Source organism: Copadichromis virginalis, linkage group LG5 (assembly GCF_057382275.1).
Source record: "Copadichromis virginalis isolate Kocher_CV1m ecotype Utaka linkage group LG5, C_Virginalis_male_GT1.1, whole genome shotgun sequence".
Classification (NCBI taxonomy): Eukaryota; Metazoa; Chordata; class Actinopteri; order Cichliformes; family Cichlidae; genus Copadichromis; species Copadichromis virginalis.
Window position 1 is genome coordinate 23,694,304 of NC_140622.1, and position 17,059 is coordinate 23,711,362.

The window sequence follows — 17,059 nt, forward strand, 5'->3', positions numbered from 1 at the left end:
CTTTGAAACAGAGTACACTGTGGGACTTCATGTTGTGTGAGAAGTGAATTCAGAAAATAAAATAACTCAGCTGCATGACAGTGCATTCAAACCTTTTATAGTTTTTGAACAGCTGTTTAACAGTCTTAGACTCAAAGGTTGCGCCGATTGGCACCCAAACTGACTTGATAACGAAGAAACAAACCAGTTTATTAAAAGTGCCAACTATACTCAACACAAGTGAGTCTGCTGCTTTAGTCATAGCAAAAATCCTGCATTTGTTTAGAGTTGTGTTTTTCGGTTATCCATATTCAATTCAGTCCTGTTGTAGTTACATAGCTTGATATAAAAAAAAAAAGTCACCTCAACACACTTTATATTGTAAGGTAAGGACTGTACAATAATACAGTGAGACGAGTGAGACGATCCCCTGTGAACAAGTACTTGGTGACAGTGGGAAGGAAAAACTCCCTTTTAACAGGAAAAAAAACTCTGGCAGTACCAGGCTCAGGGAGGAGCAGCCATTTGCTATGACCAGTTGGGGGTGAGAGGAGGGAAACGGGAAAAATATATACATACTCTGTGGAAGAGAGCCAGTAAATCTAGAATGGTGCATAAACAAGTCAAAAGAAAGTCAAAAGAAGTGAGTCAAGCAAAAACAGATCCATTGCAGTGTAGCTAAGGGAGGATTCAGGATTACCTGATTAGCACTAACTATATTCTTTGTCAAAAAGGGAAGTTTTCATCTAAAAGTAGAAAGACTATCTGTCTCCAGAATCTGCTGCCCATTCGACTTTTAAATACCCAGGGAAGCACAAGTTAGCCTGCACTCTGAGAGCAAAGTGCTTTGGTGGTGTGATGTGGTACTATGTGGTTTATAAGAGAAGATGAAGCCAGGTTATTGTAGACCTTGTATGTCAGAATGATTTTAAATGAAATTCTCATATACAAGGGAGCCAATGCAGCGAAGCCAATGCAGGAGAAATCTGGTCTCTCTTTCTAGTCCCTGTTGCTGACATATTTTGGAGGGAGTTTTTGGGGCAGCCTGATAATAATGAATTACAATAGTCCAGCCTGGTAGTAATAAATGCATGAAGTAGGTACAGCAGTTATAGGAAGGTTTAGAGAACAAACATGTCTTTTCCCCCAAATATTAGGAGGTAATCTGTATTTCTGTTGCAAGCTGACATTCAAACGCGCATCTTCATGTTTGTATGTTACTGTTACTAATGGTAGATCAGTTAAGACAGTTCATTTGAAATAATTAATAATGATTTTTTGAGATACGTCATTTCAGTAATGGCAATTAGATTTTGATGAAATAACAGAAACTAGGACAGGACCCCCACCTCGAGTCTAGACGCTGGTGGTGATGGAGATGGAGCCTTGTTGAAGCTCTTTAAGTGACCGGAGTGATGTGGATATGGGTAGGAGGCTGGTTGCATGAATGGGAGTCTGAAAGACAGAATGACAGAAGAACACTGAGATTTAAAGAACATAGAAGGAACAGAAGCTCGTTGGCTCAGAGAAGGCAGGCAGGAAAGTGGTTGGACAAATGCAAAGTCAGCGGTTATTGCAGGATCATTAGGAAGGCAGAATTCTTTTATAGAAGTTTTCTGATTACATTCTGTCAGTATGTAATGTGTATCAAAATGATTAACTTTTGGATATGAAACTACACAAAATGCATATTTTCATGCCAAAAGACCACATATTTGATACACTTCTCAGATTTGTTTCCCATTTGTGAATTTGAAATGTAAACATTAATTATGGTTGTTACAGTGCACAGCTTTGTGCTCTTTGTGGTTTTTCAGTTAAATTTATACAAAGAATGTCTTGTACACATATTACAAGACTGCATAATTAAGAGGGTCTAAGAAACAGTTTTTTATGCTGATTTACAGAACTTTACACAAGCCTAAAGTTCTTTATGACTGTGCTTAAAGGGGACGATTTAGAGGGGAAAAATAGCTTACAAAATAAAAGCAGTAGCAGTATGTTATCGTTCGTGTTAGTCATGCCTTTATAAAGGGCACCATATGGGTCTTGTCTGGTTTGTGCTATCCGTGTTCATTTATTGGTACATAAAATGTACAAGTTAGGTTCATTGCTCTGTCAGGCTGTGTTTGTGAGTGCGTGTGTGCATGTGTGCGTGCGTGTGTCTGGCCATGGCAAGTGCCAGCCTGGCAGCAGGCATTAGTCAGAGCACAGACAGAACATGCTGTCTGTCAGGCCGTCGCGTTGCTATAGTGACACTGTCTGCTTCTCTCAGGTGCTTCTGGGAAACCATTCCTCACCCAAACCAGCCTGTCTGGGTGCCAGCCACAGGACACAGCTCCTTTTTTCTTCTCAGCAGACTCCCTGTCCGTTTCTTTGCCAGCACTCGTTTGTTCTTTGCTTCATCCCCTCTTTGAACGCATTCACGGGGCTCAGGCTGAGATCGTTGACCCCATTCTGCATTGTGAGGTGGGAAAAAAAAAAAGAATAAACTAAGAGAAACATGATTTCTGAATTTTATTTCCAGCTACATGCACACACACAAAGGATGCCAAAGTCCTGACATCCTTCAGGTGATCCTTTTTGGCTCTGACCATGCGTGACCTCACTCCACCTGAGTTTCTGCTTTTTTGTTATTGATTGCTCTGCTGCAGCCCCACACACCCACATCCTCCTCCAAACACACACACACATACACACACACACACACACACACACACACACATATTCAAGAGCTTTTGTTGTGGGTTCAGTTTTGTTTTAGTCGAACTGCTTAAACACAAGCCTCAAACAAAATAAAAAAAAATGTTCCCACCTTTTGTTTTGTATTGAATCTTAAATACATTTTTACTAGCAAGTGCCTTTAGGGTATATTACTGTATTCTGTATCATATTAAATTGTATTGTGTTTACTCCCTGCCCATGTTTACACTTGCACCTACATTTTCGCTGCAGCTGAGCTACTTGGCAGGAGATAAACAATGTTAGTCATATCGTTCTAAGTTACTATATGTAAGGTTTGAGAATGAATGAATGCAACAGTAAGACAGCACCAGTCTCACATGGAGTTTTTAATCTATGCAGACATTACTGTTTACTTATTAGTGATTAAACTGATGATAAATGAAATCATTTGGCCTATTGAATTTATAAAATGTTGCTTATTTTTGTTATTTGTGCATGAAAATGGTGACTTTATCAATTAGGCAGCCTTTAAAGTAGTTGCTAGACATGGAGACTTTTAATTGGCAAATCATTTTAACCAATATTGTGATCTTTAGCACAGATGGGGCCAGTTTGTTCAGCTGCATTTGTTGAGGTTTTTAGAAAACATTCTCTCCAAATGTAGTGATTCTTTCAACTTAAGCAAACAGTTCATAGCTGATAGTTTTAGGACTACTTTCATTGTCAGACAGATATGACTTTACTGTATTGTGAGATTCATTTTCCACCTTTTTTGCTTTTTACCTCACGCCAGGGTCCAGTCACCTGTGTGGCCTTCTCTAGAACAGGGGAGTACTTTTCCTCTGGAGGCTCTGATGAACAGGTGATGGCAGAGTATTCTAACATTCTTCATTACTAACTTTAATGGAGTGTTGTTATTTAATACATTTATATCTGGTTCACAGGTAATGGTGTGGAAGAGCAACTTTGACTGTGTTGAGTTCAGTGATGGCGTCAGACTGCAACATAAAACTGCTTCCAGTTCACAGACACCAACGGCTACTTCCACAACTCACTTCCCCCTTAATTCGCATACATCTGTGTTACGTAGCAAGGTAAGTCCAAACAGAAAGGAACATGGAACCCAACAAGATGGCTGTTTTGGCTTTTACCTTTATTCAGAAGCTGAACAAATATAGCCAGAAACTGTCAAATGATAGGCAACAGAGGTCGAGGTCCAGTCAGTGGGGTCAAACCCAGGATTCAACTACTAAGGGCATTTTAAACCCTATGTGGTGTCTCCCCTTAGCACTTGCCCATCGGGTTTCACTTTGTGACTGTGTGACTGTGCAGTGATTAGTGTTGTGTTTAGCAATGAGAATAAAGAACTAAGTCAGAAACATATGCTTCCAAGCACATCGTTTCCTTTATTCATTACTGGCACGTTTCCCAGTTGTTTGGTTACGGTGTTTTCACACCTAATTGATAACATGTCATTATGTTCCATATAAACCACAGGTGATCGCTTTAATCTGGTAGTGATCACCAGTATGTAGGCCTGCATGACCCTACTAGTGACTGGTGTTTGCCAGACAGTTGCTAACCAGCATCTAGCAACCGCTCTAGCCAGCAAGATTTTATGTTGTTAAAGGGTAGTTTTATAATTTGGTTGTTAGGATATGCCAATACAAATGTATATAACTAAATATGTCTACCATAAATCCTATACAAAATGCACTAATTGAAACGTATGTGTGCACATGTATTTCATGCATGTGTGCTGGCTGGCTGAAAAATAAATATGAAAAGACACAAACATGTGCACAGATGCCTCTCAGCTTATTTCCTCCCTTCCTTTGAAGTTCTTAGATTTGGCCCAAAGCCACATTCATATCCCACATGCAGGGCAGGAAATGCCTGCTTATTCACCATCTACACTTTGATATGGAGGATATTCTTTTTCCTATTGAAATGGAGGAAAAAATAAAATAAACTGCATGATACCGCAGGTGAGTTTTAAAAATGTAGTCGATCACAACAAATTCTTGGAACTGAAAAGAGTCCGTCGGTGATAATATTGTGTTGTGCGTAGTGATCTTTGAAGAGATTTTAAGTGTGTTTGTGGTTATGCTTCTGTTCTCACGACCTATAGTGTGACTTTATTTTTTATAACTCATTAACAAAGAGTTTGCTTCCATTAGCACACTGCACTATGCTGTTACTGTTTTGATTTAATTTGACAACTAAGAGGGTTTGGATAGTATTCTGACAGCCAATCAATGTCATTTAGATTGTTTGAAAAAAAGAAAAAACAGCCTTACTGACTCTTTAGTCCATTTTGTGGGAGCGCTTTCTCCAATTTCACGGGAGTAATTTGGTAGAACACAGTTCCTTGTTTTTCATTCGGAGCCTCCACTCACTCCTATTCCACCACACCCTGTCTGTCTGATGTTTCTATCTGAGGAGAAAGTACAGCTGATGTGCTGCTAAGCTGCAGCTAGCTGCAACTTAAATAAAAATTGATGATTCTACAGTTTTAAAAAGTGTTTGGAAAACACTCCTTTGGGGTGCGATTACCGGCCTATCGTTTCCATAACAACTGAACTCCTCACACTGATGTATTATTAAAAAGCAGAAACAGTTAACACAAACTGGTGATCAGCAATTTTTACTCAGTCTAAAATTTATTATTAACATAAATGTTAGTGACCAGCTGCTGAAGCTGTATAAAAAGTTTACTTTACCACTTTAAAACATAAAATCCTTTACAATATCTTCGTAGCGTACCCACTAGAGGGGGTACCCGTTAGCAGCTGACATTATAACAACCATTTCATGAACTTATCTGACGTCTCTTAGCAGTTTAAGTTCTGATGTTTTGTCCCCCACCTTTTTTTTTTTTTTTTTATCAGAGTGGCTGAAACATTTTGGATTCCTTCAATTTCACACAAAAGCCAAAATATACAGAGAGTTGACAAAATGCAGAACAAGGAGATAATGAAACGGTTTACTTTTGAATGCCTACACATAGCTCCAGATGGGGTATGAATTAAAAGAGCACCAGGGAGTTTTCTGAAACGCAAGGCAGTTATGGCTGTGACAGTGGGAGGGGGTCAAAAATTACTTGTTGAGGACTGGATTAAAACCATAGGAGGAAGGCAATATTAAAACGATCAACTGCAGAGAAATGTGACTTTTGTCCTACTAAGTTTGGCCAGAGCAAAAACTTGGAAGTGACTGAAAGGAGTGTGAGCCAAGGATAAATGAGAAACAAACAGCAGAGCTGCCATTAGAGATGTTTAAATATTAAAAAGGCTCAATGTGTCATGGACGCACACAAAGGAGACTGGTGTCACCGGTCGTCTGGGAAACTCCTGGGACCGGTTTGGTTTCAAGTCTTTTGACTTCTATAGTGTTACTTACATCAACAAGGGCACAGCCTAGGTCTTTCCTCTCTTTCTCTCTCTGAGACACACACATGTGCAGACACGCATAAACAAATCCTGGCTCTCTGCTGTTCTCCCTCCTACTGATTGGTCTGCTATGAGCTTGGATCCACCCACAGTGAAGCTGCCTTACCTTTAAACTCAAAAATCCAGACTGGCAAACTTCATAGTAAACAAAGGTGAAAAAATGAAAATTAACTGTTAAGTGCTGTTTACAATTTCCATTAGAGGAAAAAAAATACATAAACACAATGTCCCCAGCATGTCATCTCACTCATCGGGGTTTCCACCAGTCTATCCGACCAATCTCAACAGCCTGCTGTGCCTAAGATGACCCCCTGCTGGGCCGATGCACTGGCGATCTGTTTGGTTTTTTTCTCCAGACAGCTGCTAAAACGGAAGAGTCCATATGTCTGTATTTATTTGTTTATACTTATTTTATTTATTTAAAAACAACAACAAAAGGAAGTTTGCTGATGTTTATTACGGCATTGTTCCTGTAAGCAAAGATTGATCATCAAGTGAGCTTAAAAAAACTATGAAAATGTTTTTTTTTTAAAAAGGAAGTAAAAACAAAGCCAGACACACATTTCATAAATTTTGAATTTTGCACCTCCAAATCTTCGGAACAACTTACCTTTTTTACATAAGAGTTGCCCATTCTTTTTAAATCACTTAAAAAACCCTATTATCCTAGTGTCCTGTCTTTTCTTATGCAAACACAGTCTTGTTTACTTGTTTTCATTGTTTTCAGTGTATATTTTGTATAACCTGTACAGCAATTTGGCCAACGGAGGTTGTTTAAAATATAAATGTGTCTGTTTATCCATTTATGCCCACTAATTAAGGTAGGAAAGGCAGGATATCCTTGTCACACTTTGAGCAACTAGCATTATAGTGTTATTCTTAAGTCTTCTTCTTAAGTCACATACATAGCCGACATCAGTCCAGCAGTGAAACTCATCCGGTTCAACCTATTATAAAACCATCATTCTTATAAAAATAATAGCATTTCTGTATATCTTCATCCACATCTGTAATCTTTAACAAAGATGATATTTACTTAAAAGCTCCATTGATCAGCTTCAGCTAGAAGTGAGTGTTTATCAAGCATCATCTATGTGAAGGTGATTATTTCTAACATTTTTCTTAGACTCCTAGTTTAAGTAGTTTGCTCTCAGTGTCCTTTAAAAAAGCACCTGCTTTCTTAATGCCATTTGTGGAACTTTCACGGCTGCTTTTTCTTCTGTCTGCCTTTCCTTTCTGTGCTGTGAGAACAGGATTGTAAATGGATTTAATAGCTCTTCCACTTGACAGCCGTTATTACAGATGTGCCTGAAAGGGTGATTAGAAAATGGGCAGCTGGACCATGTAGAGAGAAATGATTAGTGCAATGTACGAAATGTATTCTCTTCTTCTGAGAACTCCTGTTCTTGTTTAACCCCACTGAACCCTTTCACTGGGAAATATGATTTTTCAAATACAGCTGTCTGAAGTTTGAGCACTAATGGAAAAGCAGCTCTTCACATCTGCTTGATTAAGAACCAGCTGTGGTTCAGTTGTGATGTTTGCACTGGCTCTCTCTCTTCTTAAAAAACCCCACATGGATTCATAGGTTACATGTGAGATTAATGATCCTTATATTTGTATTGTGTTTGACAAATTTGTTTTTTATGTTTTGGAAAATCCAGATTCTAAAGCCACCCAGAGAGCTTTGTCAGACTGTTTGATTGTTGCCTTGTCAGTTTATCCCGAATCATCCACAGGAGGTTTTTGATCCATTTCATCAACCTCCAATCATCTGTTAAAACAAAAACAAATAAATGAGGGATCTGTATCCAGGTCTTGTTCTCATTTAAAAAGAAAAATGTCTATATCGACTCACTCCCAGCAAAATAATTTCATAATTATTCCTCTGAGTCATACAAAAACATAAATTACTAGTAATTTCAGTATCAGAACATTGAAAATAGATAAAATGACAACAAATATGAAAAGGAGACACCAGTTTTAATCTCATTTAAACACCTTGGTCTGCATGGACTTGAAGTTCCCACTGTTTCCACAATAAATAAAAACAACTTGGTCAACAGAAGATGCACTGCGATCTCTAAATCTAGTAAATGTATTTGGAGTGTGTGCTACCTGCTACCCTTTTCAGTATAAAAAATAAATTTATAATAATAAATTTAAAAGGATGTAAAAAGCTAGTATTTGTAATTTATCCTTTTTTTCTTAATCCTAGATCTCCAGTGAAGCAGTAGCTGAATGTGTGAAGTTATTATTAGACCAAACATATAGAAATATGAAACAAGCTGTTTTTAGATAACATGCCTTATAGTAGTTTAGCTGGAGACTCCTTTAACATGTTGTGTTTTAGTTTGGCACCAGCTTTGAGATATCGTCCGATGAAAGCACATCAAACATTTTAACAGCTGGCTCTGAGAATATAGCACTAGTCTTTGTTGAAAGTATTTGCACATAAATATAGCATTAAAAAAAACTTGCTAATGTGTTTGAAGGTGCACAATTGGACAATCCGAGATTGAATGGGCAGTTAAGATGGATGTCCTTTTCAGTGCGTACTACGTAAGTATGCTTACCAATAGGGTTGTCCACAATAGTATGATTCTACATTTTTACATGATTATATGATATTTGCCATATCAATGATATGGCAAAACCATTGTTTACTTTCCCAAGCACATGCAACAACGGCACATGCCCAAACATGTCTGACAGAGAGAGTTGCTTGTCAGCCTCCTGACGATTTAGTAAAATGGGAACTATTTAATGAAGCACAATGTTTTTGCAAAAATATGGGGAAAAAATTGTTCTTGCTGAAGGTGGAAACTACAAAACTGTTTTTTCCACTTGGGGTAAAAACACACCATCGAGTAAAACCAAGACATGAAGACACGCAAGGATGAGATAACTAGTAGCTGGTACTTTTGTGTAACCAAGAAGTAAACAAATGACTCATTGGTGGAGCTCTTGCTAATTGCAGTCCACACGACAGGAAGGACATTTCTGATGTGGTTACATGGTGAAAAGGCAGGGCTTTAGACAGCTAGTGAAAAAACAAAGGTAGATAATGTTTTTGAATTTCAGTTTTATGACAGTCGTGTTGTGCGTTTACTTACCAAGGCTACTTTTATGCTTACATGTGACTTCTGCTGTGTCACTGCCATTGCTGCTGCTGTTGTTGCTACTGCTGGCGATATATTCACACTTTGAATTAAGTAGTCTGTCGTCAGTGACAGTAGCTCATTGGAAAAGATGGATTGAAAATGCCCTTCATCTTATTTGCACTAATAAATGCCGTTGCCTGCAAGCTTCAATCACAGATAAAATGTTCTTCAGTATTTTCTATATCACCATAAATTTCATTATCACACATTTCCTTGAAATATTGTGATCATTGTACGGCTGTGTCACATACCTGTGATACTGAGACACAGATTTTTAAACTTAATTTCTAAATCTACTTGTGTGGTTTTTGTGTATAGGATGAAAGTTAAAAGTGAAAATATAGCATAATATACAGTTTTGTTCCTTTCTTCTTGTTTGTTTCCCTTTCTTTTTTGTTTGTTTTTCCATTAGAAACTGTGTACAACGTATCCCCAGATTACATAATCCTGATAGAGATGGCAGGTATTACTTTGACAATCAGATAAATAAATAAATAAATGAATGAATAAATCCATCTGAGGTTCATTAGGTTTTTCACAATCATTCTGGTTGTAATGATTAGACTACAAGTCTGATTTGACTGATGGACGTAATAGAGACACGTGGAGTTTGACCTTTTTCTGGCATGAATTAAACATGTCGCCCTCACGTGGAGACCTGTTATTTAGCATCTCTTTACAGTTTTTCACTTCAAGTCATTAAACACAACAGTAATAGATCCTGCCAGTTACCAACTGTTACAGTTTAAGTAATGCTGGGAGCTGCACCTGGAAGTGCAAGCTTCCTAGATTTTCCTTTTCATGTATAATTTAGCCGTTCATAATTTATTATTAATACAAGCCCTTTTATCTCTCTTATACTGCCACAAGTCTCTCACACGTGTCGCCTGAGAGGAAGCAGAGGAGAGAGAAATGTCAACTGCTCGCCTGAATTTGATAGTTTGTATCTCTTAGAAAGGGTATTCAAAGGCTTTATGAGTTTAAAGGGATTGAGGAATCATAGAAATGCTCTAATATGGTGCTTTTATAAATTGACTTATGTACAGAGAAACAAAATATAGTAAACAGAATGCTGTTTGGCTGAAAGGAGAAACCACAGACGTTGCAGAACACTGCTGCCCAAACATCCTACTGCAGGCTAATTAAAAAAAATGAAGAAAATGTGAGCCCGTTTACAGTTAATATCAAAAACCTGTATATCATTAGAATATAGAGTCGAATGTAGAAGCATGCATATGCTAAAGCATATGTCAAAAAGAGTAGTCATCAAAGTATATTAACCCCTGACTCCAAAGGTATGAGAGGAACATACCTTTGTAACATAGTTAACAAGAAGCACTCAGATAATACAAATTTCCCCCAAGGCAGCTCACTTAATCTGCAGTAGTTACTTACACACTGTGTAAAGCGCTATACAAATACAGACCATTTACCATTTACCAAACACACACACACACATAAACAACCGCAAAGTTCGGGCTATTGTTATTTGCCCAGTTTTAACCCATATTAATTTACTAGTATTCTACTAAAATTATTCATTGTCATTTTCATTTAATTGTCACGTAAAATTTGTTGTTTAGTGTGAATGTTAGTAATAACCCTCAAGTTTCAAATATCAAGTTTTTCAAAACAAACAAAAGAAAGCATTTTAAATAGCTCTGTGGCGTTATTATCACTTTCAGATCAGTCCTAAAGAGGGCGCCACATGATATATTAAATCTTTTTTTTTACAATACTTTCTATATGTTGACAATACATACCACATTTAGGAGGATCATAGTTTCTAAGATATAATGATGCTGTGTTACTGATGCTCATCATCACTTTTTCACAACATGCTCGCTGTGTGATGCCCTTTAGACATTTAAGCATTTCAAATGAATATCTAGTAGGGCTGCCACGATTACTCGACTAGTCACGATTACGTCGACTATCAAAATCGTCAACGACTAATTTAATAGTCGACGTGTCATTTGAAGCTTTGTAAGATCCCAAAAGACGCAGGAATAAGTAGTAGGATTTAAGAGTGTAATAACGGACTGAAACAGAAGATGGCAGCACTGCATGTACAAGGATGCCAGCTGCCGTTAAACCGCGAAGAAGAAGAAGCAGTGTCCGATATCATAGCTGTTTCCAAATTCAGGAACCGCATCCTCCTATGCCCGCATTTGTAGGCAGATTACGTTGCAGCGACACGACGAAGACTGTCCAAAAATCGAAGACTCCGACAAATGCGCCCTTCATTTCCCCAGATTTGATGGATGGGTCGGGTGTATACTTCATGGCCCAACCTATCCCAGAAGTCATAGCGCGGCCCTGCTCAGTTTCCAACAATGGCGGCAGCTAGTTAGTTTTAATATTACTCTTATTATTCTTTCTGGGTCACAAAATAAACATTTAACATATTTTAAGGCGAGAATGTAGCGTTTTCGGGAACGCCTGTTACCCACTAGCTCGATAGCTAGCCGGGGTTCAAGGCTCACTAGAGCCTGTGAGAACACCGGACTCCCGGCAAATCGTTTTCAAACCCACCGCCGTCTTTCACTACTCAGGTTAAACATGATATATAAGTCACTTAGATAACTTCAAAATGTTATTGTTTAGCTTTTTTCAGTATTTTATTTGTTCCTGAGTAAATCGGTTTGGCTGAGATTAAAGTTATAGTTTTTCCACAGATGAATAAACGTCAAGCAGACAACTGATTATCAGAAGTGTGAGATGCTTGAGAATTTACTACGGTGTCCTGTTATATTTTAAATAGCAAGGAGCAGACGCCTGAGTTTATTAAACTCCACCGAAACAATCTTCAAATTTCATTAAAATTTAATAAACTATCGTCTTGTCTTTATTTTTAGTTAGCACATACCTTAAACACTTAAAGCTGTAAGCTAATGATAGTTATATAAGAGCAGATGCATGCGGTGCAATAAGCTGTACGTTTTACGTCCAATGGATGCATGATCTGATTAGTCGACTAATCCACAAACGATTATCAAAATAATCGTTTGTGGCAGCCCTAATATCTAGTTTGCTTATATTTTGGCCACAATATTTTTTTGTGGGCTATTAGCACAATTATGTTTTTTATGGTATTTTGCACACACTTTAAGTATCCCTGGCTAAAGCTACTTGAAATTGAAGGAACTTTTTGTATTTTGTGTACTGTTATTTTTGATTTACTTATTTTAATTTTCCATACACTCATTGACAGAATGGATGTGTGAAAAAAAATTGTGTAAACGAAGCTAGTTACACTTCATAAATTGGCGACCAACTACATCTTCTATTTTGAAAAGGGACTCTAACGTGACCTGGATAACACTGATGATGCCAGTACTTATTTGCTAGTACCAGGTTGCCCACTTTTACTCCTAATAAATGATGAGATAATTATGAGATGGTTGTGTTTAAATCATCTAATGACAAACAGGTGTTAAATCCACCCTTCTTCCTCTGCTGATCATCCGCTATTACACAATAATGCCTTTGGCAGAAATTCATCGCACCAGGAAGAAAGTGACTAATGAGACAGTAATGCTCTGTTTATTCATACAGGGGCAAAGGCCACCCATACCCATTACTCTCTCAGAATCAAATTCACAGGGATTTCATGAGAAGCAAATTTGATACGCTTATCCTTTAACATACTTGGAATGTGAAGCTTCGTGATAATTTGCCAGTGATGGGAACTGTACCAGAAACATGTAGGCCTATTTGTTAAACACAGTAAGCCAGCTGCAAGATGAGGTCTCTCTGGCTAAAGACTGAAAGTGTGTGTGATTCAGGTTGTCTCTGCTCAACACAGCTAAGCAAATCTGAATTTGCTGTTGGTTTGTGGTGTGGCCATAGATGCATTAACGTGTGTGTGTGTGTGTGTGTGTGTGTGTGTGTGTGTGTGTGTGTGCCAGTAACATCTATTGCTGACAGGCAGATCAGCGCTCTCTGATCACATCCGCCTTAATCCTTCTATCTACCCTCCACCCCTTCCCCCACTTTCTGTCTCTAGCTTCACATCTGGGTCTCTCTCGTGCTCACGTGTGCAGACAGACGAGCTGCAAACTCACAGCAGGCTTTCCTTCACAGCCCAACACACACACACACAAACCACTACACTGTGTGGCTCAGCTTTAGGACGTGGAGTGGAATGTGTGTGTGTGGGATGGGTGTTCAGAGACTGCACTAACTGAACTTTAATTTCCTCGATCATTCTATTACCATTATCGCTGAATCACCTTTACTTTGTAGTGCAAATAAACCCCCATCAATCACAGATGTTTCAGATGCATGGCTCTGTTTGCATTTATGTGTGTGAATCTTTAAGATAAGGCCGGCGATATTGTTCCAACAGTGTGAGCTGAATACATTTGACATTAGGAGCTAAAAAGAAAGGCAGGAGGGTGTGACAAAGGACTGTCAAAGACCGCATAGAAGTGGAGTTAAAGAGAACCTAATGGTCTAGTGGAGCGAGAGAACATCAGTGAGGAAGAGCAGGGAGAGGAAGAGCTGGAAGGTACAGAAAGTGGGAAAGCAGGACAAGCACGGGAGAGAACGAGACAAGCCGCAGACACTGGAGAAGAAAACAAGCAAGATTATATTGAAAAGAGAAAATTTGAGAGGCATTAAGAGACACCTTTTGGAGAGCTTGGGGGGTGATGAAAGCAGAAAAAAACAGTAAAATAAAAGAAAAGGATGAGAGAGCCAGTCAAGGACAGATAAAAAATGAGAGTGAGAAACAGCCTCCCCTTTTGAGCCTGTAGTGGAGTCGAGAGGCACAATCGAGGCCGAGTAACTTCAGGCTTCATTCATCAAAAAGCATCACTAGCAGTTTCTCGTAAAAGGTTCGCTTCCCTCTAATTAACTGAGATATCAGCAGCTGGTGAAAATGTTTGTCTATGTGTTACGGTTATCTTGTGACACCCACACACCTACCAGCCTCTCTTATTTGATCAGTGAGGAGATGATGCTGATGCTTTACACTGTATGCAATGGCAGAGCAACAAGAGCCATTATCACCAGCTGTGCCATCTGCGCTAGGACTAGTGTAAAAGAGAATCATTGCCTGAATGACTGTGATTAATTTAAAGTGAGAATAGAAATGATCCCTAATTAGACTGTGGGAACTCATAGATTTGTTAAGGAGTGACAGCATTTTGCAGTTTAAAACCAATTTTCCAGTTTGTTCTCTACATTTCTGTTTGAGTGTGATATGAATCAAATATCTGAGTGTAATATGAGTCTTTTATAAATGATTTAAATGAAGTTTATTGATATCACTCTAGTGGCATACTTGGATACAGGTTTATTACTATCATGAACAACATAATAAAGATCTATTATAAGAAAAGATAAGTTGTGCCTGAAAGTGTTTTGACATTAAACTGGTGACCCACAATGCTGCTGCTGACACTATAGCTGTTTGAGCTAACTTTAGCATTAGACTGACAGGACCGACCGCTTTTAAGGTAATGAGCTTATAACCATTATATTTTATGGCTAAAAGTAGCTTCTATCAACTTTATACCCCTTGACCTGTCTGTCATGGACACGTCACAACTGATAAGGTACCTGAAATAAGTATAAATGCACCGCTTACCTCTATCATTTCTGTTCAAAAGTACTTGCCAGTCCTCTTATTCTCTATGGACCATATAAAGATTAGCAGTAATTCAAAGTGTCAAAAATATAGCATTGGGACTACAGAGAGTTTTTATACATGACTTTTTAAATAGCAAATGCTTAAATATTATAGATACAGCAGGAGTCACTGGCAATAATAATGATATATTTTATCATGTACAATAACAAGACCATAACAATGAATCGGCTAAAGGAAATGAAGCCATCACTGATTTAGATTGTTTACGTCTGTGCTTTTCCTTCCACGAAACAATTTCCTTTCATTGTTTCGCCAGCTTGCAAAATTATAACGACTATCATGCTTCAGCCAGTTAAATTTAATCAGTTGCGGTGTGGCGGTGCAGTGGTTAGGACTGTCGCCTCACAGCAAGTAGGTGTCGAGCTCTAAACTGGTGCAGGCACGGTGCCTACACAGGTTTCCTCCCCCAGGCCACAGACGTCGCTTGTTAGGTGAATTGGTGATTCTAAATTGGCCGTGAGTGTGAATTTTTGATTGTCTCTGTGTGTTAGCTCTGAGATGGACTGCCGACTTGTTCAGGTTGCTGCTTATTACCCAGTGGCAGCAGGGATAGCTAACAAAATGAACAAAAGTTAAAAATATATATTCAACTTTTTCACTTACTACGGCTTAAGGTGTGTTTGATTAGGTCATAGTCAAAGTCACAGGACTTGCAAATGAGGAAAATTGCACTTTTGTAGACTGATTTTCATATAAACATTGTGCCACAGGGGGAAACATTTTATGGGTCGCCATTTAGCACAAATTAGCACCTTTGCTCACTTATTTTGTCAAATGCGCAGCAGCTAAAGTTGAAGCACTTGTAAAGCGATCCAGAGACGTCTTGGAGTGGCAGGTAAAAAAAACCAAAGCATTGCAATGGTAAAATATACTATTTAGACATGTTACAGGGAGTTAAATAATAAAATATATATACACACATGTATGTAAGTATGTGAGTATGTATGTATGTATGTGAGTATGTGAGCGAGAGAGAGGTGTGTGTATTTTTTTTCTATGCAGCTTGTGAGGTATATTGATGGCTGGCTGTGTCAGACTAACAGTTTAATTTGGCCTCAGGAAATTTTCCACTGTTGGTTTTTCCACTCCAGGTGATTCATTAGGAGGATGGTTACCATGTTTATGCGCACATTTACATGTACTTGCATGTACATTTGCAATAATGGGGTTTTCCCCGACTTCTCGTTAGATGAAGAGCATGTTGAGTTAGCAGACTGATTTATAGTTTTAGCAATAGCATTGCCGCCCACATGCATACATAAGCTTTAAAACTTATGAAAATACAGTGATACTTCCATGCAGCCTGTGGAAGGACAGATAGGATATAAACCCTGGAATGCACTTAATCTACTACACCCATCTATCAAGATTAGCGATTAATCAAAAAGACACATTTGCAGCTCATTCATGCTTCTCTCTGTTTTTTTTATGATGCCGAATGTGCTGCTGCTCTGCTCTCTGCCCACACACTGAACAGTTCAGAGAGCCGCGGCTGCATGGCGGCAGATTTATCGAAAAATGTTGGTGAATCCCATCAGGTGGTGAAACAAGCTGGAAAAAGTGCAAATTTGTCAAACTATATGATTAACAGGCGCTAAGTCATTTTAAAAATGACTAAATCAAATATCCTGTGTATAAACAAGCTACAATTAACTGTTAATATTGTTGATGAGGGTTCTTCTTCTGCAATTTAAAATCTCAGCCTGTAACAGCTTCTACATATTGTTTTATCTTGCGGCGCACTATCCGTGGGCTACCTGTATCATATTTTACTGACTTTTATACAGTTTCTCTCACTGCCACTTTTTCAACAGTAACTTTGCATGATGTTTCTGATATTGTGAGTATGACACATGGACAGACAGGTCCACTCACTCAAGGATCATCTCCTGGACTCTTTGTACATGACTGCAGGGAACCCATGCTCATTTTATTCTAGCTGTTCTTATAAGCTACGTCTGTGGCAGATGTGATGAGCCAAGCAATCGCTGACAGCTCCACTCATTTAGGAACAACACAGTTTGACATTTTGAGCTGAATGTGAATAGGCTTCAGTCTGCATGTGTGATGAGGTAAACACTTTTTGTCTCTCTCACTGGGATGGAGGACAGGTGACACAA

General features: G+C 38.5%; 1 protein-coding gene across 2 annotated transcripts in view; it reads left to right on the forward strand.

The window, feature by feature from the left end:
- poc1a (POC1 centriolar protein A) overlaps window positions 1–17,059 on the forward strand; it is a 55,018-nt gene that overhangs the window by 20,389 nt on the left and 17,570 nt on the right. For both annotated transcript variants that reach the window (XM_085456873.1, XM_085456874.1), the window contains exons 8-9: window positions 3,458–3,526; window positions 3,609–3,758. In XM_085456873.1, the coding sequence (XP_085312999.1) occupies window positions 3,458–3,526; window positions 3,609–3,758 (219 nt within the window). The remainder of the gene's footprint in view (window positions 1–3,457; window positions 3,527–3,608; window positions 3,759–17,059) is intronic.